The 26,892-nt window shown below is 43.5% G+C and overlaps 1 protein-coding gene across 11 annotated transcripts in view; it reads left to right on the top strand.

Moving 5' to 3' along the window:
- Positions 1-26,892, top strand: part of LOC126536425 (choline/ethanolamine kinase) — a 136,537-nt gene that overhangs the window by 101,326 nt on the left and 8,319 nt on the right. For all 11 annotated transcript variants that reach the window (XM_050183379.3, XM_050183381.3, XM_050183376.3 and 8 more), the window contains 6 exons: positions 2,107-2,332; positions 23,119-23,252; positions 25,251-25,361; positions 25,995-26,053; positions 26,561-26,645; positions 26,760-26,868. In XM_050183379.3, the coding sequence (XP_050039336.1) occupies positions 2,107-2,332; positions 23,119-23,252; positions 25,251-25,361; positions 25,995-26,053; positions 26,561-26,645; positions 26,760-26,868 (724 nt within the window). The remainder of the gene's footprint in view (positions 1-2,106; positions 2,333-23,118; positions 23,253-25,250; positions 25,362-25,994; positions 26,054-26,560; positions 26,646-26,759; positions 26,869-26,892) is intronic.

The raw sequence follows: 26,892 nt of genomic DNA on the forward strand, positions 1-26,892 counted from the left end.
TTTTCCTTAATTAAAGTCATCTTACCGCCGTAAGTCATTACAAATACCTAGGGGTAATAATTACTTCAGATCTCCGGTGGAATGACCACGTCACTTTTACAGAAAAGAAAGCCATGAAAGAACTTCGATACCTGAGAAGATACCTACGCCAGACAACTAAAAAAATGAAATTATTGGCTTATTAAACCTATATTTGTCCGGGTTTTGGAATATGCCTCTGTAGTTTGGGATCCGCACACTAAGAAAAATATTGATAAACTTGAGAGCATGCGGAGAAAATCAGTTTCTAAAAATCCATTTGTTTTATCTTTTGCTCGTACAGTCGCCATAATTCGGTTAGTGCTCTTCTTCAGACAACGAACTTGGAACCCTTACAACTACGGTGATATCATGAAAGATTAAAATACATGTACTTGCTTTATCATGATAAGCTTGGCATTGACTCGAGTGCATGCATAGAAAAAGTTATGCGTATCATTCAAAACAATTTTAAGAATCTTTTTGTAGGACCAACACCTACAAGGATTCTTTTTTCCCGCAAACTGTACATGAGTGTAATGGTCTCCCGAGCAATGTTGTGGATGCAGCAACAGGCCTTTATTTCTAGCGCAGCTGAAAAATTTGTAGCAATTTTTTGTCACTGTATATGTTCTTATCCTTTCTAGTTGTGACGTTAGCAAATCTTTCAATATATGTTGTGCGTTGTGCAATTTTATGTGTATAGCGAAGTTCACCAAGTATGTTCCCAATTGTGCGTTTGGAGTGTTTTTTTTTTCATCATTTTTGTATAATATTGCAGTGTGCTATAATGTATTTTGTTAATCAGAGAGACATCGTCTCACTGCCCATTCCTGCTTACGGCCTTATTCTAAGATCAGCAGAAACCTTGTAAATAAATCATTTGGATTTGCAACAAAGCCATAGCTGTACGCTTTTGAATTAGCTTTGAATGCTGTGAGCTGTCATGATACAAAGCTTTTAATTTAAACCAGGATTTGAAGTTGCCACTAACAGACTATGCTGCATCATCAGTGTACACATTTCAGCACTTGCAGTGACTTATCCATTTTGTATGATACCTGTATGATTTGTATGATACAAGGATTTAAAGTGATACAAGTAAATCACTCCTGTATGTATTGGGCCACATCCTATCAACTGTTCTTACATGTAGTCGCACAGCTTTCACATGCAATATGCCCCTCTTAGTAGAGCCCCCAAATTAATTATTCAAGATATGGTTAATATTTGTCCAAATTGGACCTTTAATTCTTGAAGTAATTAATGTACTTGAGTGGAAGCTAGAAAAATGGTAATATTTGTTGAAGATGGAGAATTTTTTTATGAAATTTGTATAATGTGCAGCTGTTAAAGCCATGACCTGAACTTTCAACTGATGTGCTTCATCATCAGAATGTGAATTCCCTCATAAATAAGCAAAAATATTTTTAAACGTTTTTATTACTGTTTGACAGTGTTGGTCTCGTTATGGTGCTCCCTCATATTCAATTTCTCCCAAGATATGTCAGTAAGAGTGGGAGTTGCACATGCTATAAGACAAGGAAAATGTGGAAGTATCTCAAAGCACCATGGAATAGAACACCATTCTGCCAAAAAATTATAGTGTGACAAAGTCCTTTCAGATCGTTTTTGTCTTCAGCGGGATGGAAATAAAAACAAAAACTGTTTTTATTGTTAAAACAGTGATAATGAACCATTAAAAATTATTTCATAAAGTGTAAAAGTTATGGTAATATGCAGAAAGCAACAGGAACAGGTAAAGCCAAGTAAAGCTTGAGCAAGTATAAATCAGAGTTTTATGCAGTACTGGTGGGTAGTGCCATGTGCTTTCACGGGCCACTTTATTAGTTTGAGCTGAAATGGTTGCTGGTCTTTTTATATGTACCGTCTTTTGCCGCTGCAACTGAATACAACCACAAGTAACATCACTGCAGTATAGAGGTGCCTTCTAATCAGTGTGTTGGCTCGAATGTGTGATAATTGCTGTGGCTTCCCGGATTCTCTGGGATGATATTGTAATGGGCCACACTTCACCAGCTGCTGTTTCGGTTGAAACTCACTTGACCGTCCTTCTTGCCTTCGCAGTGGTGGCCTGAGCAACCTCCTGTACTACTGCTCTCTGCCCGAGACGCACACGCCCCTGTACGGCGAGCCCAGCCAGGTGCTGATGCGCATGTACGGCCAGATCCCCAGCGAGGGCAGTGACACCACCGTCACCGAGAGTGTCATCTGTACTCTGCTGTCAGAGCGAAACCTGGGGCCCAAGCTCTACGGGGTCTTCCCAGGAGGGCGCCTTGAGGAGTACATTCCTGTAAGCGGCCACTTTCTCTTTTCCTGCTTGATCTGTGGGGTGTGTTCCCTGGGTGCTGCAGCTGGTTAGCCCTTGGCAGGGTGACCAGGTGGATTTTGGCTGAATCATTTTTCCAACATAACCCATATTATAGGTGCAGATAAAAAAAAATAACAATGTTCCTGGAAATTTGTTGCTTAACTTCACTTGCTTTGTTGGTTTTTTTAGGGCTGGCTCATGCGTTATGGTGATGTGTGGCAAGCGACAATAGCTGTATAACACTAGCAAATAAAGTAATTAGGGTATAAGACGTTTCACAGGCAGAAAGAGGACATTATCGGCACATATTACAGCAAAGACTGCTGTGATAGCTTCAGAAGAAGCAGAATTCTTCATAAGAGTCTGTTGTAAGAGTCGACCTTGTTGGAGTTATATTTACACACTGTACATTACATATTTCTATACACATTCTGGGAAATGGCTGAATTTGTTATAAGCATTTAGGTAAAAACACTTCCAAAAATGCTCGTTACCATTATTGATATAGGTTGCCAAGTGGAGCCAAAGCAGATACGGGGATAGCATTTTGACCGATCTTTTAGTTTACAAGTTTACAGTGAGAGTTACATACGTGAGCGAATATACCAGCGTAGGTTACCTGAAAATTCTACGATTTGAAAAAGACTTGTAGTACATGTGAAAACAGAAATATGTATGAAATTATTTCTGTTTTGAACCAGAATGGTGTGAACACCAACAAAATTAGAGAGCTGTGACAAGCAGCCGAAGAATTTTAGGAGCTCAATAAATATTATAAGCCGAAGTTTGCTTTAATAAGCTGAACTGGTCACCCTGGCTTCTGGCAACCTCAATGAAAATGAGTGGTCCATATTTTAGCTGGACGAGTGTGCTAGCCAGCTGCGAGAGAAATTAAATATTCTGGATAACAGCAGATAGCACAAGCCCTTGGAGCCAAAAAGTTTAAAAATATTGTTATTGACAATTTGGTTTACTTTTGCACTTGCCTGTCAACCAGTGGATCTTCTTCAAGCCGCAATGTCTATTTATGACAATCATCGTGTGTGCCCTCCCCGCTCTTTTCTTTCTTTTTTTTTGAACATGTAAATTTTAGCTACCAGGAAACTTCCGATAGTGTCGATGTGCTAAATGTATAACACAATGTTGCAAGTAGGTGTTTAAGTTGGAATTCAAAGCATGTAAACATTAGGCTTCTTGCCAGCATTTTGTGGCTGCATTTAGAGCACCTGCAAACTTCTCTGCAAGGCAAAACAGGAAACAAGCATGCTCTGAAAATTACTTGCAACACTGTCTTCTTTGTACTCTGTGGTAAGTGGCTTTAAGTGTTAACTTTCGTTTCGTAGTATTGAGCGACCTCGAATTTAATGACCTTGCTGAATAATAATTTCTGCGATAACCGATGGGTAATCATTAAGCATAACTGCGAGTCGGCCTAGTTGGAACATATTCATATTTATACTTTTTGTGCGCAAACAAACGGGGACGAAGAATAGGGGCAACACAAGGACGAGCGCTTTCTATCAAAAATAAAACCAGTTGTTAGAAAGCGCTCGTCCTTGTGTTGCCCCTATTCTTCGTCCCTGTTTGTTTGCGCACAAAAAGTATAAATATGAGTAACCATTGTTAACATTGTGATTATGCACATATGCAAAACTTGATTGGTGAGCTCAGTTTCATTGTATTGGACAAATAAAGCGGTTATTGTATTTAAGATTATAAAGCAGCATAAACATACCTTTCATTTTGGTTTAACATAAGTAGGTTAAACATTCAAAATATTTCTAATGACAGGATCAACAGTGCAGTCATGGAATTCACAAACCAGTAAATCTTCACTTTTTTCATGGTATAACCTTCCTTGCTGTTGCACAACAAGGCGAGCTATCATGCAACCGACTTGTGATTTACTTTTACATGTAAAACTACAAGAACCCATTTGTTCCTATCGAAGAGGTCAGAAGGGTGTTTTTGCTGATGCAAGAACCAGAACTAAGCACCTGACACTTTGTGAAGGTTCTATTTTCCATTAGATGTTAGACTATAATGTAACTTGGTGACAACGTAAGAAATCAGTACAAGCACTGCCCTAAAAAGCACACTGTGCCCACCCTCTGTGCCTCTGCACCAGTGTGTCATTCATGACGGATGCCGATATTCAAAGAAGTTGGCCTCTGTCCTGATCACAGAAATGGGCAAACATGATTTGCTGGTGCATATCTATAAATGTACTATACAAGTTGGATAGTGGTGTATTTCCATGGTGTTCTTAGCTTGTCATTGACTACGGTTACTATATATTTATCAACCTTAAACGTAATTGTGTGCGTATTTGCAGTGTTAACCAACTGCCTTTGTGTTTACATGTGGCACGGTGTGTGAGTGCAACTTGGTTGCATACAGGGCTTGTGCTCTCACTTTTAACCACACGAAATCTGCAAGCAGTGGCGGGCTGGCCAAAACATTAGAATCGATCTGTCGGTTGTGTTTCAGTGAAAAGCGTGATGTGAAGGTAGTGGGATCGTTCCCCACCTGCAGCAAGTAGTTTTTTTATCCACTTTCAGTTCCATGAATTTATTGTTTCTTTATTTCATTTATTAAGCACAAGTAATTTCCCCTATGTTGTCCTTGATGTCAGTGTTTATTGGCTTCTTATGAAGTGAAAAGTGTTGATGCATTGGTCACCAGGGTCTTATGCTGCTTGTTCTGTGTCACCAGTGATTGTGCAGTGTTGAACAACGTATGACTAACATCTAATAGTTTGCTGTCTAGTAGCTTAGCAGTGTGCCTAATACCTAGTCATCAGGCACTTCTAGACGGCGGGCTCGTCTAGGTGAAGTGCCAGTGTGGGTACCTATCAATCTCATCATCTGTGTAGAATCTACAGCCTTAAAAGGATAGGCCAGCAATATGATAGGCCACCACAGTGAAAAACTGGTTCCTACAACATAACACACCCTGGTTACGAGTGATACATTACACTCAAATGCAGATAAGAAGAAAGTTTGTTGTCATTTCAACATAAAATGAAGGCAGTCTGGCTGACAAAATTGTATTTTCCTACTTGGGGCCCATGTGTGTGAGCTTCTGACTCAAACAAAGTAGCAGTAGCATTAGCAGAGCTTGACTGCTGAGAATGCCAGGGAAGTTGCACATGAGATACTAGCTGTAAGCTTTTTGAATTGTGAAGTGTGCAGCCCCTTCAGTCATATATTTCTGTGCAACTGTGACATCCTTTTCTATTGTGAGGCTTGGGCTGGGCAGGAGACATGGTAAAGTCGTGGTAAAGAAGAAAACAGTTTAATAGTGAAATGACAACTGAGAGCGGTGGTCAAATATTCGAAGCATTAGACACACAGAACACGTTGCACCATCTGTGGCAGTATGCCCCACTATGGAGAAGCGCAACTGGCAGCAAAGACAATCACTTAGACTATAAAACAAACTTTCCAAGGTAGAGGGGCAATCTAACGTACTAGTATGTTGATTTGACATTTGCTTTCAGTATCTCTTTGAGGGCAGCCTTGTTCTTACAACTATTTTCTTTTTTTCACATTATTTCATGAATTTGGTGCCATTTACGGACAGCATCCACTGCACCTTCTGGTTTGAGGGCAGATGCGATGGTGGCAATTAAATTTTGTTTCTCTTGGATCTCGCACTCCAAAAGATATTGTGGTTAGGGGGTGCATAAGATGCACTGCAGGGTAAGCAAGTGTAGTCCTCTCTACACTTTTCAGCATAACCGAACCAGCCCACTTGCTTCCATTGCCTGTATTAATCACTGCACGGAACTGGCAGAGAGCCCTTATGAGGATCAAATTCAGAGTGCACTCCTGAAAACTAACTTTGCAGGATTGGTCGCAGCTGGTCATGAGAGAAGAATGGCAAGAAGTGTTGGGGTACCAGCTTGCCTCTTGAGTACGATGTTTTCGCTAGTGTCTGGCATGTATGTGCGTGCTGTCAGTCACTCTTGCTGTTTTTCTGCATATGCAAAAGCTGTAGGATTGCACATTTGACAAAACATCATTCTTTTTTTCAGTAATATTGTTCTGCAAATATAATTGGTGAAAATGTGAAAATGCAGCTTTGCAGTGACAGTTATGGGGGTCTTAGGGTTTCACAGTTACATTCATTCTTTTCTTACCTTTGAAAGAATACTTACACAATTTAGATAGCTGTTGACTTCATAATTATGGTGTGAAGCCTCAATTCCAGGGGAGTGCAACAGATAATTACCGTATTTATTCGAATCTAGGCCGATAGTTTTTTTTCAAATAATCATATTCCAAACTCAAGGGTCGGCTTAGATTCGAGGATCTTAAAAAATGCACCAGTTTTTCATTGAAACTGCTAAATATGGTGCATAGCTAGCGCCATCTAGAAAAGTCAGTATTGCAGCTGCTACTAGCGATGCTAGTAGCCAACCGTGCACAAGTGAGGTCGCCATTTTGACCTGTGTCGTGTCGGCCGTATTGGTGTGCGGCGTGGTGTTATCGCGATGGCACCAAGCAGGAGATGCCATGACAGTGCCACTTTCAAACGAAAAGTTATGATAGCCACAGAGGCATCGTCGAACCTTCAAGCCGGGTTGGACTTCGGCGTCGATGAGAAAAATGTCTGTCGTTGGAGGGGACAACGACAGCAGCTTTTTGCATGCGCCGCAACGAGGATGGCATTTAGCGGACCTAAGAAAGGCCATCACCCCGAAGTGGAGACAGTTTTGGCCGACTTTGTTCGGACGCAGAGAGCAGCCGCCCTACCAGTGACAACAGAAGTGCTCCAAGCGAAAGCTAAGGAACTTTCGAGGGAGCGAGGCCTAACGCCAAAGGATTGCAAAGCCAGCCGGGGCTGGCTTCAGAAATTCATGAAGCGCTTCGGCTTGTGCCTCCGACATCGCACTTAAATCACCCAGAAGCTGCCAAGTGATTTCGAAGTACAGCTGATAGCTTTTCAGCTCTACGTGCTGCAAAAGAGAGAAGCGGCAGGCTACAACCTTGGGCAAATTGGCAATGCCGACCAGACGGCTGTGTATTTTGATATGACAGTGGCATACACCGTGAATGAAAAGTGTGCCAAGGAGGTGAAGGTGCGCTCTGCGGGCTAAGAGAAGCAGGGCGCAACTGTGATGCTGTGCTGCACAGCTGATGGACATAAACTCCCTCCTTATATGATATTTAAAAGGAAGACACTGCCTGCCCGAGAAACTTTCCCAAGAAATGTCATTGTGCGGGCAAATGAGAACGGGTGGATGACGGGTGCGATGGTGGAAGAGTGGGTTAAGATTGTGTGGCGACAGAGTCCAGGAGCCCTTTTGACAAAGAACTCGCTCCTTGTCATTGACTCTTACCGTCGGCACTTGACCGACAGTGTGAAGGCTGTGCTTGCCTAAGCGAACACGGACCTCGCTGTCATACCGGGCGGCATGACGGGCCAGTTGCAGCCACTTGATGTGTGCATCAACAAACCTTTCAAGGATCATCTGCGGAAATATTACATGGACTGGTTGACTGACAGACCACATGCTAACGGCAACGGGCCGCATCAAACGTGCATCGCTATGGCAGCTGGCAGGCTGGGTAGCTGCAGCGTGGGACGACATCCCCGGTACTTTTATCGTGCGTGCCTTTAAAAAGTGCAGCATATCTAATGCGCTTGACAGTACCAAAGATAGTGCACTGTTTGAAGGTGACAGTGACAAGGAACACAGCGACGAGTCTAGCAGCGACGACGATGTTGAATGAGCTCTGCACGTTCAGATTCAATAAATGCTGTTTGCATTTTGTGAACGCTGACCTCGCTTTTTTTGTTCGGCCTACATTCGAGGTAATATATATATTTTTTTGTTGGCTTCGGACTTTAGGGGGTCGGCTTAGAATCGGGGTCGGCCTAGATTCGAGTAAATAAGGCAAGTACATCACCTTTTCCTAAAAACAGTTTGATGTGCATTCAACGTTGCGTATGGCTTTGGGCATGGAGCTCGGGGCAGTATATTTCATGGAAACGGATAGTGGTGCTCTGTCGAATTACAGACCACCCATGCAAATGCCAGTCAGCTTGGTGCATCGTTCATTGGTTAAAGGTTACACAATGACAATATCACTGCTAAAGCTGGCTGTGGAGCACCATATTGGCCTTTCCGTTCTTCTTCACTTTATGCTTTTGCTCACGGGTAAGGCCTCATTTTCTACTATTGCTCCTGAATTACAGTGGTACTCTTCCTTTCACCTTCCTGTCCCTCTTGGAGCCATTGAGTCCCTAACGGACTCGGCTTTAAGCAGAATGGTCCCCATTAGTGTGTGTTTACATAAGACTACCATGTTGAGTTTCTGTTATGTATATAGTCACCAGCTTCATGTCCAAAGGCATGCTGCGCTTGGTGCATGCTTTAAACTGGTCGCATTAAAAGGTGATGTAATTAATTGCTATGCATTGAGCGATTGAGACTCCATTGCTTAATTACTGATTTAACAGCTATCAATTAAAAAAACGAGAAATGAGGCAAAAAGAAAAGTTTTGCATCAGTACTTCTGTAATATTATTGTTTGGTAATGAGTTGTCAAAAGCTGGTAACTAAGAGAAATACAATGTGTTGCAACATTACTGCTAGATGCATGATGACACAGTGGTGTCCAAAAGATTAAAAAATTTCACAAGTCGGTGGTGGTTCAGGATAGCGGGCAGAACAAGCCACTAGGACAGAACAAACGAGAATTCAAACGGGATGAGCGCTGAACTTCAAGTAAACTTTAGTAATAGATGGAAAATGCTTTGTTAAATACAGGCATTTGTATTTAACCAAATGTTTTCTGTCAATAAATCTTTGTTGAAATTCAGTACTTGTCCCACTTGAATTCTTTCTTCCTCTGTCATGATTTACACTGCTTGTTATCATGTAATGGTGTTGTTTTCATTTAACTTTTTAGAACACTTACCTTTAGTGTTAAATTAGTTGATTTCATTTTCACGGCCACCTCTCGTGCGTCTGTGAAGAGAATTATCTGTGTCACAAATGCTGCTCCACATTTCGCTTGTGTGCCTTTCGTTTTGTTTCTTATAAAGAAAAAGAAAACAAAAATGCGTGAAATTGTATCTATGTAATGGTGGATCACGTTACAGCATTTATCAAGCTTTCCTGCCGACCACACTGGAATATTATTAAGATATGTATAACAGGGTATATACACTCTGATACAAATAGGGGGACATGTTAAAGGGACCCTCAAATGATTTTGGCAATATGTGCACAAACATACTGAATCGTTAGTGTAGTTCCTTCTGATTATTAAGTGACGCATTTAAAGGGGACCTCAACCACCCCTCGGGCTTGGTGAAAAAACACAGACCGTGCATATCATACGCTGCTGTCAACATCTCAGCCAAATTTTGCAGTCGTGGGCCACACATGGATCTCTCAAGCGGAGCGCAAGGTCGCCTTTCTCTCAAACGCTGTCTTTTCAACAGAAGCCTGCTCCTCACTCTTTTCTGGATGCATTATTTTGTAATGTAGCAGATTCCCATAGGCAGTTGCTATTGGCCAATAGCTAACGTAAATCAAGAAGGGTGTATGAATCAACGTGCTTCTTCCTACGGTTACTATGTATATTTATTGACTCAACTTAATAACCAAGCTGAAGGAAATGAAGATCTGCTTTTGAATTTCGATAAATTTGTACTTCCGAAGGAAGCAGTCTATCGTCTGCTCACTCACGGCCACCTAAATAGGAAATAAACTTTGGCCACCCTGCTTATCGGTGTCGTAGCTGTTGGGTCTCGCTAATTTCAACCAGTTTTGAACCATAAACTAGCCTATAACCACACAAAACATAAGGTCAGACCACATGCATGCTTTCCAGCATGCACTCACTCCTGACCGCTCTTCGTTAGATGCCTTGGCAGACTTCGCTTCGTAGTGATCGAGTTATTGATAGTGTTTCAAAATGCGCAAGTTGGATGTGGCTACTATCTGTCGGTCAAGCTGGTGCAAGACAAAGCCACTGTGCACCACGTAGCACAGCCAGACAGGAGCATATGAGCGTCAGCATGCGCTCGAGCCCTGTCATGCACAAAGCAAGCACTGCAGTTGCATGTAGCAGTGGTCTGCAATGTAATGTAGATATTGCAACCGCTGCAGGACGTGGCAACGAGTCCACTGATTGAGCACACTGTAGCTTGCTGAGGACAACCGCGTTTGGCACGTCATAGGCACCAAAATCAGAAATAGTGGCGCCTATGTGAACATCCAAAATCAAATTTGAACTGCGCGCCACAGTGACATTCAGTAGGCGGAGCGTTGCGGGCACACCCCGCTTTGCCGTAGCCTTAGCAGTGCAAGTCATTGAAGGAGTGAAAGCACCGCAAACATTGTTTGATTGCCGATAACTCTGCTTCTGCTGAACACATTTAAGAACTTTTTGTGGCAAAGTATTTCTGAAATAGTCGAATTTAACTTCAAATGTATCTCTCAACTTGAATAAAAAGTGATTCAGGGCCCCTTTAATCTTGTTGCTTATCATGAGAACTCTGTAGAGAGCTCTAGCATAGCTTCTGGCATCCTCCGACTTTGTCAGTGGATACTCATTTTAGTTTTGCCATGTACTGTTCAGATGTCCTTAAAATGCACTTTGCTTAATGAGGATTGCATGTGCCAGTATGTTGTGTAAAGCCATATCTTTAGGCACTACAAGCTTGGGATTTTAGGTGCCACGTATCGGTGCCAGTGTATTTAAGGCACCAAATGGGTGCTCTGCCATATATCTATTGTGCCACTTATAATGCAGCTGAGTTCATCTGCAACCTATGAAATGTTCTTGTAATTCAATTTCTAGGAAACTACGAAGGATGTTTACATTACTTGTGGTATTTATCGGCATATTTCTTTTACACTACTACACACATTTCCATGACTGTAGGCGGCTCCGCATTGGTCTCCCGGGCGGTTGCCCTTAGCAACCAGTGCAGAAGTCATTTGCTCGCTGACAGCACTGATGAGCCGCTAACTTTTCAATTCGTCACGGCGTGGTTTCGAGATTGCATCTCACTCATGATAACGGACAGGCGCTTGTTAAAAAGAAAAATGTCGTTGTCAAGCTTGGCGCATCATAGTTTTAAGATCGACTCTCGCCTGTCATCATGGGCGGTGATCATTCAAGAAGAAACGCAAGACTGCGCATCAATTTGGTGCTCGTAAGTCGAAGCCACCGATCACTAAAAAAAAAAGTTTGCTCCGGCGACTTCTGCAAGCAGTGACAAAGACGGCGGCATGCAGCACGACGAGTACTTGCAACGGAGCACCTCAAGCACGGATGGAACATCATCCGCGTGCATAGATGAAACTGTTCAGGTGCCCCCGGAGCAATATCTTGTGCCAGCGGAAACATCCGTTCATCATGCTGCGTAAGTTGCCGACGTCGCGGATGCTCAGCCTAGTACTTTGCGAGAGGATGTGAGTAAAGGTCAAGCATGAAACTAAGCATAGTTTGGCTGTGAAGATGGTGCTAATCTGCACTGCTTGCGGTGCGGATGCGGATAATGCGTGGTCGTCATTGCGAATGCAAAATAGCAGGGCTTTTGAAGTAAATGTTTGGGCAATGCAAGCTATTAAAACTATCGGAAAAAGTGCAACCGCACTCATTGACTTTTGGTCTGTGATGAATGTCTCACACAGGGAATTACATCACAAAACGTTTCAAAACCACCTCAAAGGAGAATTTCAGCCTGCTGCCGAAGTAGCAGTGGCACATGTTTTTTCCGAAGCTGTCACGGCCATTCGTGAAGTATACAGTCAAATGGAGCCAACGCCCATAAAGAATGTGACAGTTGTCTATGATGGGACGTGGATGACATGTGGCCATGCATCCTACATCGGAGTGGGCACTGTCATAGAATTCTACACAGGATTGGTGCTCGACTGCATTGTGTTGTCAAACCACTGTCATGGGTGTATGCTAGGCCCCAAAGAAGGAGATGATGGATATAGTGATTGGAAGGAGGCGCACGTTTGCCAGAAAAACACTGAAGCAAACTCGGGCCAAATGGAAGTTGAGGCAGCGCTCATACTGTTCAGGCGCTCACTAGAAAAAACGACTTGCGTTACACTAACATAGTTTGTGACGGCGACAGCTGCACTTTCCTAGAACACGTATGGCTTCATACTTCTAAAGAAAAAGAAGATTGCATCAACCATATCAAGAAGACGATGGGAACAGCTCTATGCACCCTCATCACTAAAAGCAAAAAAGACTAACTCATTAGAGGAGAAGGTGGCCTGACACAAAATCTAATAAAAATATTGACAGGCTATTATGGTCAGGCCCTAAGAGAGAATGCTGATGTGGAAGAAATGCAGAGAGCCGTAATGGCTACATTTTGCCACATCATTTCAACTGACGATGATACGCACCACGACCTTTGTCCGCCAGGTCTTGATAGCTGGTGCAGACACTGGGCTTCAGAAGCTAAAGGTGAACCACAGCCATCCAACAAGTATCATCTGAGACGCCACGTCGCCGCTGCCCTGCTACCTGTGTATCAGCGGCTTTTGGATCTGCAGCTTCTCGAATGGTGCCAGGTAAAAAAAAACTCAAAATGCCGCTGAGAGCTTATGCTTGATCATAGTCCATTCTGCCAAGAGAACAACACGCTTCATTGATAGCTGCAGCGACTGCCTTAAATGAAGCGGTCTGCAGGTATAATACTGGAAATCTCCGTGCACATACAGAACTTTGCTCATATCTTGTTCTTCAGCCTGGACACCATGCCCTCCGTAGAGCAGCTGAAAAAGATGCCATGTGGAAAAGAAAGACTGCAGTAGCTCATCAGGCTAAAGGTCAGATGGCCAAGCGACACCGCATTGCAAAGGACACGAAGGACTATAACCCTGGTGCCTATTAAATTAACAACTTTGAACCTTGTTTTCTCAACACTGTCTTTTTGGCATGTTGCTCAGCTTGTGGAGCAGATATCTTAGTAACTACTTTATACATTTTGATTGCGTTTGTTTTGTAAGGCTCCTTGAACTGTACTTTAGGGGATAGCGCTCTTCTTTTTTTATCCTAGTGTTTTAACCCTTTACTGCACCTTGTTGCATTTACGCAACATTCTGATGAATGGCATTAAAAACAGAAGCAAAGTCCGTTTAGAGCTGCCTGTATATGTTGTTGCATTTCCGCAACATTCATCTGAAAAACGCGCTGCCTTGTGCTGCCATCTGTGCTCATCGTTTGCACCTTCTACCAAAACAAACGTGGCGGATGCTGTGTGCGCACGCGAGCAGTGATGAAGATAAGTTTTGCCACTTGTAAATGTATTACTCCATAAGACAAAGCGAAAAAAAAAAAAAATTCTTACGCTAAGCTCCACATCCTCCTGACTCTGTAGATTCAAAAAAACATTGTTATCTCAGAATAGTTTGTTCCTGGCGACAGAACGTTGCTATGTTGCGCAAATGCAACAACATGTACGTGGTTTATTTTATATGAAAAAGAGAAATGGTCCCAAACGTTTTATGGCCGAGAAATTCCTCCTGATAATGAATGCAGCGACCTTTTCAGAAGTGACGACAACCACGAGTGTAAGTCCGTTTCGATTCAGTATGTGTGCAAGATGTTTTGTGGTCGAAGTAGCTTTTTTTTCAAAAGGATGCGGTGCACCCACACGCTGGCCTGTCGCGTCGTCATGGGCACAGCCTTACGTCTTAGCTTCTATGTTCTAAATTTTGAAAATAACGCGAAAACACTGCATTGTTTCCTGGCTGCACGGGAATGCGCATGACATACTGCACAAAGTATGGAAACCACCTGTGCTGCACAAGCAAGTACAATTGCTTTTTTTTTTCACACTAAATCATAGATGCACCAATGATTGTCACGTGCAAATAAACATCTGAGCAAGAATCACACTAAGTCTATCTTTCACCTTCAACTTCTTTATTTGCATGTTGTTGCAAATACGCAACATACCCTTTTTCTGCAAATTCAAACCACAGATATTTGCTAAAGTTAGTTTCCATTGGAGTACAGCTACTGTTATGCTTCTCTACAGCTCCATGTATAATATTTTGAGGAAACAAAAAATTGTGCAGTAAAGGGTTACGAATTCTTAGTAAGGTTCCTTGTTTGCAGTACAACTGTGCTCACTGCAGTGGCACTGGAGAAAACAAACTACAAATTTTAGTATTGCAAAGAAATTATTTCGAGAATGCTATCTCCTTATGCATATTGTTACGCGAGCAAAGGATTAAGACTGGAGACTATTTACAAGGTATATTTACAAAAGGTAACTGCAGCGCTGGCCAGTTCAGCCGACAGATAGAGAGCCAGAGAGCGTTCGTTGTCTTCGGGGCGCCCATGTGCATTGGCCACAAGAAACACGCAATGTGCATGTATCATTACCCCCGGCAGCAGAAGCACCGTCCCAGGGCGTCTAAATATCGGTGATAACACGAATAATATGGCTTGAGGCATGCGACATGCACAACGTTGGTGGAATTTGGGGCAGATGAGGCACTGGTACTGGCTGGGGCGATTTCATAGGTAACTGGAGTCACGGCCCACAGCACGCGATATGGGCCTGTGTACCGAGACAGGAGTATTTCTGACAGGCCAACGTGACAAGTCGGGGACCACAGGAGTACCAGAGATCCAGGTGAAAAGTGGACGTCTCTGTGTTGGAGATCGTACAAGCGCCGTTGCTTGTCTTGAGAGGTCAGGAGGCGAGCGCGGGCAATTTTGCATGCCCTGGTGATGTCGTCAAGTGCATACTTGCTGGTCTCTGCTGCTGCAGATGGAAGGGATGTGTCCAGTGGCAATGTGGGTTCTCGGCCGAACAGCAGAAAGAACGGGGAATAACTGGCAGTGTTGTGACGCGAAGAATTACATGCTAAAGTTACATAAGGTAGGGTAAGGTCCCAATCAATATGGTCGGACGAGACATACTTTGCAAGCATGTCTGTTAAGTCATGACGTAGTCAGCTTGTGCTTGGTGAAGCAGGACTGCAGGATGTTGGCTATGACTTGAGAAAGAAATGTCTGACCATGGTCTGTGAGCAGTTGGTTTGGAGCACCATGCTGCAGAATCATGTTGTGTAAAACAAAATCGGCGATATCTGTGGCGCAGCTTGTTGGAAGCGCTTTGGTGATGGCGTAGCGCGTGGTGTAATCTGTCACCACAGTGATTACTTGTTGCCAGACGTGGATAGCGAGAAAGGGCCAAGTAAGTCCAAGTCAATGCGAAAGAATTGCTCTGAAGGAATGTCGAGTGGTTGAAGGCACCCGGCAGGGAGCACCGATGGTGTTTTTCGGCACTGGCATTTTTCGCACGCCGCAACATATTTTCAGACGGAGCGGGCAAGGCCTGGCCAAAAGAAGCGTCGGCGGATCCGGTCGTAGATGCAGGAGACACCAAGGTGACCTGCCGTTGGTAAATCGTGAAGTTCTTGGAGAACATCTGATCGGACGTGCTTAGGAATGACAAGGAGTAGGGCAGGACCATCGGGGCGTACATTGTGGCAGTATAATACACCATCAAGCAGAACAAACAGGTGAAAGGATGAATCAGAAGGCGAAGATTCCAAGCCATCAATGATGGTGCGCAAAGTGGCATCACGGCGTTGCTCATTGGCAACATGTAGCAGCTGAGAAACAGAAAACGCAAGCATTGGTATCGGGGTCAGGGTCGCCGGGTGGTTCATCCACTCGATAGCGTGATAAACAATCTGCGTTTTGATGTAATCAGCCCGACTTGTACACTACTGTATAGGAATATTCTTGCAGCCGCAGAGCCCAGCGACCAAGCCGGCCGGTAGGATCCTTGAGTCAGGAAAGACAGTAGAGTGCGTGGTGGTCTGTGATTACAGAGAAGTGCGTGCTATACAAGTACGGGCGGAATTTGGAAACTGCCTAGATGAGAGCCAGGCATTCGCGCTCTGTAATCGAATAGCTGCGCTCCGCCTCTGTGAGGAGGCGGCTAGCGTATGCGATAACACGATCTTGACCCTGTTGACGCTGGGCTAAGACGGCTTCGATACCGTGACCACTGGCATCGGTACGCACTTCTGTAGAAGAGGACAGGTCAAAGTGGGCAGTATTGGTGGCATGGTGAGAATGTTGGTGAGGAGGGTAAACGCGGCAGTTTGAGCGGGGCCCGATATAAATGGCACGTCCTTCTTCAGAAGATCGGTAAGAGGTCGAGCAATCACTGCGAAGTCTTTAACGAAGCGTCGGAAGTACTAGCAGAGCCCTAGAAAACTTCAGACGTCTTTGACAGACTGAGGTACAGGAAAAGACATGACAGCACGAATTTTCTCCGGGTCTGGTTGAATACCGGAAGCATCGACGGAGTGGCCCAGTACTGTAATCTGCCAACGACTGAAGTGACACTTCGACGAATTTAGTTGGAGCCCAGCCTCGCGGAAGACTTGAAAAACAGCTGATAAGTGCTCAAGGTATGTCTCAAATGTAGGCGAAAACATGAGAATGTCGTCTAGGTAGCAGAGGCATGTTGGCCATTTGAACCTTTGAAGCAAAGAGTCCATCATACATTTGAATGTGGCTGGGGCATTGCATAGACCGAATGGCATAACTTTGAATTAATATAGACCATCAGGAGTGACGAACGCGGTCTTTTCTTGGTCTTTTTCATCCACAGAAATCTGCCAATAACCAGACCGCAGGTCTATTGATGAAAAGTGTTAGGCACCGTGGAGACAATCGAGGGCGTCATCAATGCAAGGCAAGGGGTAGGCGTCTTTCTTTTTAATGCGGTTTAGATGACGATAATCTGCACAGAGACACCATGTGCCATCTTTCTTTTTAACAAGCACCATGGGCGATGCCCAAGGGCTCGACGAAGGTTCAACAATGCCTTTGGCAAGCATCTTGCTCACTTCATATTGAATAACCTTACGCTCTTAATCAGAAACTCGATATGGCCAGCGATGAATAGGACTGGCATCACCAGTATTTATATGATACTTAACAATTGAAGCCTGGCCCAGTTGGCGATTGCTGAGGTCGAATATGTTGTGGTAGGAAACCAAAAGGCGACACAGAGCTGCTGTTTGTTCAGGCAATAGGTCCGCAGCAATCATAGGATGAAATGTTGCGTCAGAGCAAATAGCATCCTGTGGATATGGTGAAGAATGCGAGCAGACGTCTACGAAAAACGTTGTGACGTTGGGGGGTCATCTCCGACAGCATGGAGCGTTGCAACCGATATGCCTTTGGGTAGAACTTCCTTTGTCAGGCCAAAATTAACGAAAGGGAGGCATGTCCGGTTATCGGCGACGGTAACGACGGAGTGAGGCACAGTGATATTGCGCATCACAAGGACATGAGGAACAGGTGTGGCGACGTAATCACCATTGGGTACAGGAAAAGATGATAGCAAATCGATGAAAGTTAAGGCTTTAGGCGGCAGGCGGAGGAAGTCGGTCGTACTAAAGTTGTTTGGCAGTTCAGCACGAATATGCGCGAGTAGAGGAAGTTCGAGGCAAAGGGTACCGGCAGAACAGCCGATCAAAGCTGAATGCGCCTTAAGAAAGTCGAGTCCGAGGATTAGGTCATGGGGACAATTGGTCAGCACTGTAAAAAGAACAGGAATGTGGTGGCCGGCGATACTTATACAGGAAGTACACATTCCAGTGACGTCAACAGTGCTGCCATCGGCCACGCGTACGGCTGAAGTAGTAGGAGGCATGAGAACTTTCCTCAGTCGACTACTGAGGTTACAACTCGTTATGGACACCTGGGCTCCAGTATCTATTAACGCCGTCAAAGGGACACCGTCGACGTGAACATCAAGTAAGTTCTGGTTCGTTGGGGGCGTCAGTGGAGGATTTCGACACGGTGAAGATAATGCAGCACTACCTCCAGGAGCTGCATGGTCTAGTTTTCCATCCGGGATAGTCCATAATTGGTCGGCGACGAATAGCGGCGTGGACCGACGGCGCTGAGGTGACAGTGAGCGAGCAGGATGACTGACATCGACGCATACGTCAGAGGTAGGAGGCATACAGCAAGGCAAGTAACGGCGCGGGTCGGCATATGGGCCAGAAGACGGGGAAAAGGAGCTCGAATATGACGACGTCCAGGAGGTGCGGCAATGGCGAGCGACGTGGCCAGTGCGGAAGCAACATCGCAGTGTTGCGGTATCTGGGAGGGAAATGCAGATTGCTGTGAGGCGAAGCAGTCGGCACCGGTCGGGCGTAAAGTCGGGAGACAGAGCAGGCAGCAGGAAAACCTTGGTTTGCAAATTCTTGCCTTAGAACTGCCCGAATGAGAGAGATCGCCGGGGCTGGTTGGTCAATGGTGGGTTCAAGTGGGCGTAAATGGAACAGTGCAGGACTTGTAGCCTTGAGTTCGCTGTGAACAATACGTGACGTGCTCATTTAAGGGTGGTGAAGCGGTAAGGTCAACGCAAGACGACGTCACAGCCATGTTAGGGAGCCGGGAGAACTGTGGAATAACGCGACGGCTTTTGGCAAGCTCAAAGCGGCAGCATTCCTTGACAATGACGTCGATGGTGGACATATTGTTGAAGACCAACAAGATTAAGGCATCGTCCGCGATACATTTGAGTACGTGGTCGACTTTGTCAACCTCGGCCATTTTCTCGTCGACTTTCCGGCAAACAGCGAGCACATCTTTTATGTATGAGAAATACGATTCAGTAGAAGACTGAACTTTGGTAGGAAGCTCCTTTCTAGCAGCCAGCTGCCGACCGGTGGGATTTCCAAAGAGGTCGTCGAGCTTCTCCTTGAAAGCATCCTAGCTAGAGATCTCATTCTCGTGTGTCCGGAACCAGACATGAGGAGTTCCGCCCAAGTAGAATAGGACATTAGTTAGCATAATGGTAGGGTCCCAGCGGTTGTTTTGGCTAACATGCTCATACAGGTTGAGCCAGTCCTCAACGTCGACATTATCTTGGCCAGAGAATATGCCAGGATCGTGGGGATTGGTAACAGTAACATACATTGTTGCCAGGGTCGCAGGAGTAGAAGGAGACAAGGTGTCATCAACGGGAGCCATGGCGGAAAGCAGGACGGTGTGGCCACTGCGGAGCTCCGTGGCGAGGACGGGGAAAGGCACCCTCCACCAAAATGTTACGCGAACAAAGGATTAAGTATATTTACAAAAGGTAACTGCAGCGCTGGCCAGTTCAGCCGACAGCTCGAGAGCCAGATAGCGTTCGTCATCTTCGTCGGGGCGCCCACATACATTGGCCCCAAGAAACACGCAATAAGCATGTGTCAATATATTTGGCTGTGCATATAGTATTATAGTATTAACAAACTTTTTACTTCATTTTGTAAATCCTCCAGTCCTTCCACGAGGTTCAATAAAGAAATAATTTGTCTTGCAAGAAGTTTTCATTGTATGGTTTTGAAATTTTCATGAAAGCATCATAGAGCCATTCTTGGTCCCATGCCAATTTTCATCAACATCCATCAAGAAGCAAGAAAGTTGGTACTGAAAGCCACGTTCCCCCTTATGTGCCCAATTACTGGGTCGTTGCGACACTTATTTGACAGTCTGGTCACTGTGTTACATAATGACTAATTGCATACAGTTAGTGTGAGTGTCCTTTTTATCCTTCCTCTATGATTCAGAAGCACCATAGTAATAACTTGATCTCGTTCATGTTTGACAGCCCCTGTAAAGTTTGTGATAACATAATGATTGTACTAAAGGAGTTGGGTTGGATGTGGGCGAATGCACTACAGGCTGTTTTTGAGACATACATGACAGTCGCTGGTGTGTTTTAGTGGATCGTTGAACCTTTTGCCTCTAAAAATTTCATGACAGCACATTGTTCTTCCCTTTTGTTGACAATCTTGACACTATATTGAAGAACAGTGAACACAAATAGAGCCAAACACGTCTGGCACCATGCAGCAGACGTTTTTTGTTTAGTTTAAAGTACTTACCAAAATGTTGACTTCCTGTTTCAGCTTGCAGGAACAAAAATGTGGGTATCTAATGGGTACCCCTTGTATATCTGTGTCAATAAAACTGGCAGCGTGCTTTTTGTAAAGTGAGAGGGAAGTCGGCTGAGGCAACGCAGGCGATTAATATATCGTACCGCTGAATAGCTTGAAACATGAGAGACGAAAGTGTGTTCCGTTGTGTATTTCGAGCAAGCCTAGGTTGCAAAAAGAGAGTAAAAAAGTTGGCAGGCAATCTGCATTTCATATCCAAACTGCTCATTTAGAACGTCGCATATAACACCCAGAAGTGTGACGACACAAATTATGGTGGGGTGTTTACTGGAAAAAGGCAGTCTTTTATTTTTATAGGTATCGTGGTGATAATGACCACATTTTAATTAGGGCAAAATGTGGAAACACTCATATGCCACAGACCAAGACCAAGATGGAGCATGAGATTTAAAAAAACAAAACAATTTTATCAAAGTGTAACCTTAAGTACCTACTAGTATTGAAATCCAAATTGTGCTCTTCTCTCTCAGACTGTCACACTGTAGGTATGAATTTGAAACTGAATAACAAAAACTTCAAGGAAACTTAGCTCTAGTTATTTTCATGCTTCAAAAGCTTTTACGGTTGGCTCTACTGGCAGTCTGCTATATGTTAAAGAACCCCAGCTGGCCGAAATGAGTTTCGTGCCTTTCCTTAGGATGTTTCTCTTGCTCATGACACTGCTTTTTTACTCAAACATCACATGCTTTGTAATTTGCAGAGGGAGTTAAGATGCAACTGAGAAAATAATATAATGGGCATGATCCATGATGGCAAGCTGTTCAGAAATTTGGAGAGCAGTATTGTGCCAGTTACTTATAGCAGTTACCTTATAGTATAGGGACATTCGTATAAAGTATCTTAAGATTAGAGCCTTAGGCTATGCTTTCTAGGGAATTCACTGCATCTGAACAAGTAATGAAAATTCCTGCAACTCTAACAAAGCATTTCTTTTACTTCCTGAACAGACTTGACACTAAAAACTTAATTTGCAACCTTTCATCACAACGCTAGGAAATGTGATTTCCTTTAATTGATAAGCACATAGCCCAATTAAAGAAAGATTTAATAGTATTGCCATGTACATGAACATTCTTTTGCATCTTGCAAGATATGTTCAAACTGTGGAAAATTGCAAGCAATAATATTCTTTGCTTATGACACTTCAGTTATTATAACATTCAAAAATTTTATCTTTGTACATTGCTGACATTCTATCCTGCATGCGAATGCACATAAAGTCGCTGCTCCAGCTGTTACAATATTGTGTGTGGTATGGGGCCTTATATGTTAAGGTTTAAAAGTTCGAGCCATTAGCTATGATTTCTCTTTGTGCTGAAGTCTAATTTAAGTCTCGGGCGGTCCAGGTAGGATACATATCGGTGAAAATGTTTTGTGGCTTTTTGTATCCTGCAGACCAAGTTGCATGTGTGCTCGGTGTGAAATGCCAAATGATGTCTTCCATTGCTCTCGAATGGTTGATGCTGCCAGCACCAGCCTAAAAAACATTTTTGCTCAGCGTGAGTATTCTACATTCTAGCCAGCACACAGAACTCTTTTTAGTGAGCATGGGCAGACAAATACAGCAAATGTTAATCTTCTCTGCTACCACAAGGATGATTCAAGATTGTTAATGGGTGTGAGACATAATACTTCAAATTATGATGCACACACACAAGATTGTCCCCTGTCCTCCGTGTGTCAGATCAAATGCCATGCATGTACCTAAAATGTGATTTCTGATAGGTGTCGGTTGTCAGAAGCAGCTTTTAATCACAGAATGCCTTAGTGTGGTTTACACCTTTGTAGCATGAGAGTACAGAATTTAGCTTCTCTGTAGTTTGGTGGGAAAGCCATCAGCAGTACTTAGAACAAGTGCCACTGCCAGTTTGCTAACAGCATGATGAGATTGTTACAAGTGGTCACAGTTGCCAGGTTTTAATAGCTAGTGTAAACCAAAAAGTTTACATTGTTTTGAAAATTGAGGCTATAAAACATGATTTCTTTCTTTTGATTAAAAAGGTGGCATTTGGCACGAGAATTAGGTCTTTATAGGCACTATCAGAGCAACGTGAAGCATATAACTTACACCATAGCTGTGCTTGTACATAAGAAGCAAGGTGCAAATGCAGTGGGAGGACCAAGTATTTGTTTTAAATGCAGTCGCTAGTATTGTGTCAGGCAGTCTTCGCTCGTAATTGCTTCTGATTACACATGTACAACATTGCTGGAAGTATTACTATAAACAGTTTGAAATTAGCTTCGGCGGCATTGTTGGCACTTAATGAATGCAGATCGGAGGTAGTCGTGTGTTCTCCTTTTAAAATTTTCGAGAAGCAAGTTTGGGACTAAACAAACTCTGCTGAAAGCGTACCTGTTTCTTTTTTTTTTTTTTGCATTACAGCCTACTTTGTTCTTATTAGTCACATTTACACTAAAGCAATTTTAACCTCACAACCTTTCACATCTGATGTCACCACCTAAAAGCTAGTGTGATAGTACCTTGGTTTTCTCTGCATAGATGTGCCCCCAAAACATGCTGTGTGAAATATCTCTTTCAAGATGCTTCATCAGGATGCTGACTTACCTTGTCTTTTGGACATTCTGTTCTCTTGGTGTTAAACTGCTGCTGTACATAATGATGTAAGCATAGCTTTCTTCTGTGGTTCCTTTGTGAATGTGTCTGCTTTGCAGACAGACTGAGACTGTATGCAGAAGTTTGCATGTTGTAAGGCTTTCACCAAGAGTTGCTGTAATTGTTAGTTTTTTAACAAAAGGTCCTTGGTGTTTTTAGGCGCGGGCATTGACGCTCCAGCAGTTGAAGGACCCGGAAATATCACTGCTTATTGCAAAAAAGTTGGCAAGGGTCCATGTATTGCAAGCCCCCTTGGTCAAGGAGCCCACCTGGCTTTTCAACAACATGAACAGGTATTGTCCTCAGTTTCGCACTCTTTAGCCATCTGTGGCACTTGCAACAAAAAACACCATGCGTCATCATCTATTATCCTCGCTGCTGCTGCTGCTGCTGCTGCTGCTGCTTGCATTTAGTTGTTGGTCAAGATCTTTATATACATGAAACATTAGAATGATACCAAATGTGGCCATACGACTAGCAACAGATATTGATGGCAACAGACAAATGCACCACCTTTAAGACAAAACGTATGCCTGAGCAGCATACCTTGACCTATTGTGTCGAAAACACATGAATGGGAGGCACATAAGCCCAGAGTATGTGTTGCACAAACCAACATTTCAAGGTGACTGTTACCATAGAGCAAATAAGTTTTGTGGAATCCCGCAAGGTGGAGGAAGTGTCATAAAAGGAAAATCGTTATCCACCTGAATGTAGCACAAAAGATACAAAGGAAACCCATACAGACTTCTCAAAAAGAAAGCTTTGCAGTTGAGGAAAAATTCACCCTAGTCCAGGATTTGAACCCTTTGTAGCTTCATGCCATATTTGGGTGGATGACAATTTCCCCTTTCGTGTTACTATAAATGTATGCTTTATGTTGGTCTTGGACCTAATTAAGAGTCACTGGGATAAAAAAAAAAATTGGCTTTCTTCTTTTTTCTATGAGCTATGAAAGATCGGAATGTCAAGCCTTTTTCCATATCTTGACTGTGTGCAATTACCTGACTCTTGCCTGCCATGATTCATTGCAGCTATTTTTGCTATCTTTTGCAGTTCTTTTGTTTCCTATGTTAGGCAAGCAATTCTGTTCTCCTGTTTAGTGCTTTGTTATTGTAGTTTGCACATCCTGCTTGTGCCCCTAGGACTTCAGTATGCTGTAAATAAAAAATTCTACACAGAAGCCATTGAACATGACTGTTAAAGTCAGTGATAGCTTTCCAGTTGCCTTGCTGTGCATCTCATGCTGTGTTTCTTATAGAGAGAGGCTGCATCCTGGCACTCGCCCTCTTTACCTCCTCTGATTGTGTGTGACATCATTGCCTGTGCCAACTAGCTAGGTGCCTTCCTCTCTCCTCCTCTGTGCATAGGCTTCGTTTTTCACTGTTTACTCTCCTCCTCCTCACTCTTGTTACCTTCTGCCATGTTAGCAAATCCTGCGTCACTTTGAGTGAGTGCACGTCACCATTCATGTCATTTGCAGGTTGTCATATGGAAAGGTTTAGCGACTCTTGCTGTAGAATCCACCTGCAAGCGAGTGCATTTGTTGAACTTGCTTAGCTGCTTTAAAGTTTGTGGCCTCAATAGCAGCGCTTCAAAAATAAACAAATAGTACTCAATACTGGATCAGAAAACTAATTCTGAAAACACCATTCTGAGATTTCAAATGTTATAAGTGTCCCTGCTTATGGAAAACTGTCATTCTTTATTAGCCAGTAAAAGCCATCTTGTTTCTTAGGCGTCGATGCTTCGCCATTCTCGGCACTTCCAAACATGCAGTGCATCATTTGGGTGTCAGATGCAACGGTGTCTTGTCTTTGCTTGTGACGATTAATCATGTTAATGTTATTTTGCAGCTAATACATCAGATAAGCATATAATGTGCCAGCTGATCTACCATTTGACACTGCCATCAACTCCAAATTACAGTTTCCTTTCCCATCTAGCAATACACTGGCAAAGTTACATTCGCTGCGGCAAAGTGCGCTTGCTCAAAGTGTCATTAAAAATGTCCATCTGGCTTGGGTGCTGGTCTGCTGTACAGTAACCGCGAAAACCTAGGAAAGTAACTGAAAGCTATTGCTTTAAAAAGTAAATATAAGGGCATTGGGATCACCAGCACTGCAGCTACCATTATGATTTGGTGTGTATAGAAGAAAGTACACACCCACTGACACATAATTCATGTTAGCAGAAAAACATGTGATGAATTTGTTTGCATCTGCTGTGCCAATGTACTGAGGGCAAGTTTCTCACCTGTGGTGCACACACACACATACACATATGTGCAGGTGGCTCAAGTATGCACACTCCATCAAGGTGGACACTGTGCCCATTAAGCAGCACACTATGGCTGTCAAGCTGCTCACAACTGACCTTGCAGCTGAAGTCAACTGGCTGAAGTGAGTAAAACTGTTTGTTTGTTGCGTGCAGGAATGTAGTAGCTGGATTTTCTTGAATGCATGTTGATGTAAGGTTATTTTTGATGATACTATTTTTGATCAGTCTAGTGCATTTCGTTTGAACATCCCTAGTAATGCAGGACTCAAGGCAAAATTTTGACTTTTGCTGTGAAGGGTGGCCAATCTTTAAAATATGCTTTTTGTGAAAGCATGCACTTATTTTTTGTGCCCTCTGTTTGATTGCATGCATATATATAATCTGATCGCCAGTCATTGTTTATCGATGATCAATCAGTATATGGTCTATTGCTGTCTGCTATATGACGTTATTCTTTATAAAAGCAGGCTTTCCTCCTGTTCAAATTGTGAAAACCTGCTAGGCATTCTGAAAAAGGGTGGTGTTTTTGTAAAATGTGACAGGTTTTGAGGATCTAGTTATGCGTGCATTTACATTTGCAAGCTTCTTGAATGTGTGGGTTCAACATTTCTTGGCAAACATACTCGGCCAAAGAAACATTGCTTGAAAGCTGAATGAAATAGTGCGCACGCACGCACACACACGCACACACACACACACACACACACACAGCTTATTTCCTGTATGTTGACTTCTTGTGTGGTATTCAATTGCAGGGAGTTCTTGGGAAAGATCGAGTCTCCGATTATGTTTTGCCACAATGACCTTCAGGAAGGTAAGCCTGCAATTTGTGCTACATTGGTTACCTTGATTCAGATGTCATCTAAAATGGCTGCGCTAAGGATGTACTGCAAATAACCTTCAGAGGGGAATAATGCTTGCTGTCACTCCTGTGAACTGTGTTCGCACCAGTACAAAGAAGAGTGGGGCAGAGGTATTACACGGGACAAACGAGAGAACAAAGTGCATCAGTAGGTTAGTTTCTGCACACCCTTATCCACAGCCAGTACAAATGTTTTGCAGGCTACTTTATGCATGATGGAAGCACTCTTGTGGGCCATACCTTTACCTTTAAACTGTACTTTAATGCAGCATTGTTAGCAAATTTTCTATATGCAATAACTTGTTTCTGAAAGTCCCAAAGCTAACTGGTGTGCATTTTCATCTTATAACTTGCTCCACTGATGCAACAGAGTCAGAGCTCTTTTCTGATCTGAGATTTTTGTTTGTCACAGAGGTCAAGGAGTGTTTCCTTTTGTCTATCCTTGGCTCTCTTCTGCAGGAAACATTCTTTTCATGGATGCTCCGGGACCTAAGGAAGAGAACATGGTGTTCATTGATTACGAGTACTGTGCCTACAACTATAGGTAAGTGTTTTACTGCAGTGTGTGCATTGTTTGTCGTTTTCTGTGCAGCCAAAATGCAGGCATTTACTGGTGCTTCCAACGCCCTGTCTTCCTTTTCCTTATGTATATTGGCAGGGGCTTTGACATAGCAAACCACTTTTGCGAATGGATGTACGACTACTCTTACCCTGAGCATCCTTACTTCAAGGCCCAGCCTGGAGACTATCCATCTGTAGTGCATCAGGTAGGTGTGTGCACCCTTAGCCAT

The sequence above is a fragment of the Dermacentor andersoni genome, chromosome 4 (assembly GCF_023375885.2).
Source record: "Dermacentor andersoni chromosome 4, qqDerAnde1_hic_scaffold, whole genome shotgun sequence".
Lineage (NCBI taxonomy): Eukaryota > Metazoa > Arthropoda > Arachnida > Ixodida > Ixodidae > Dermacentor > Dermacentor andersoni.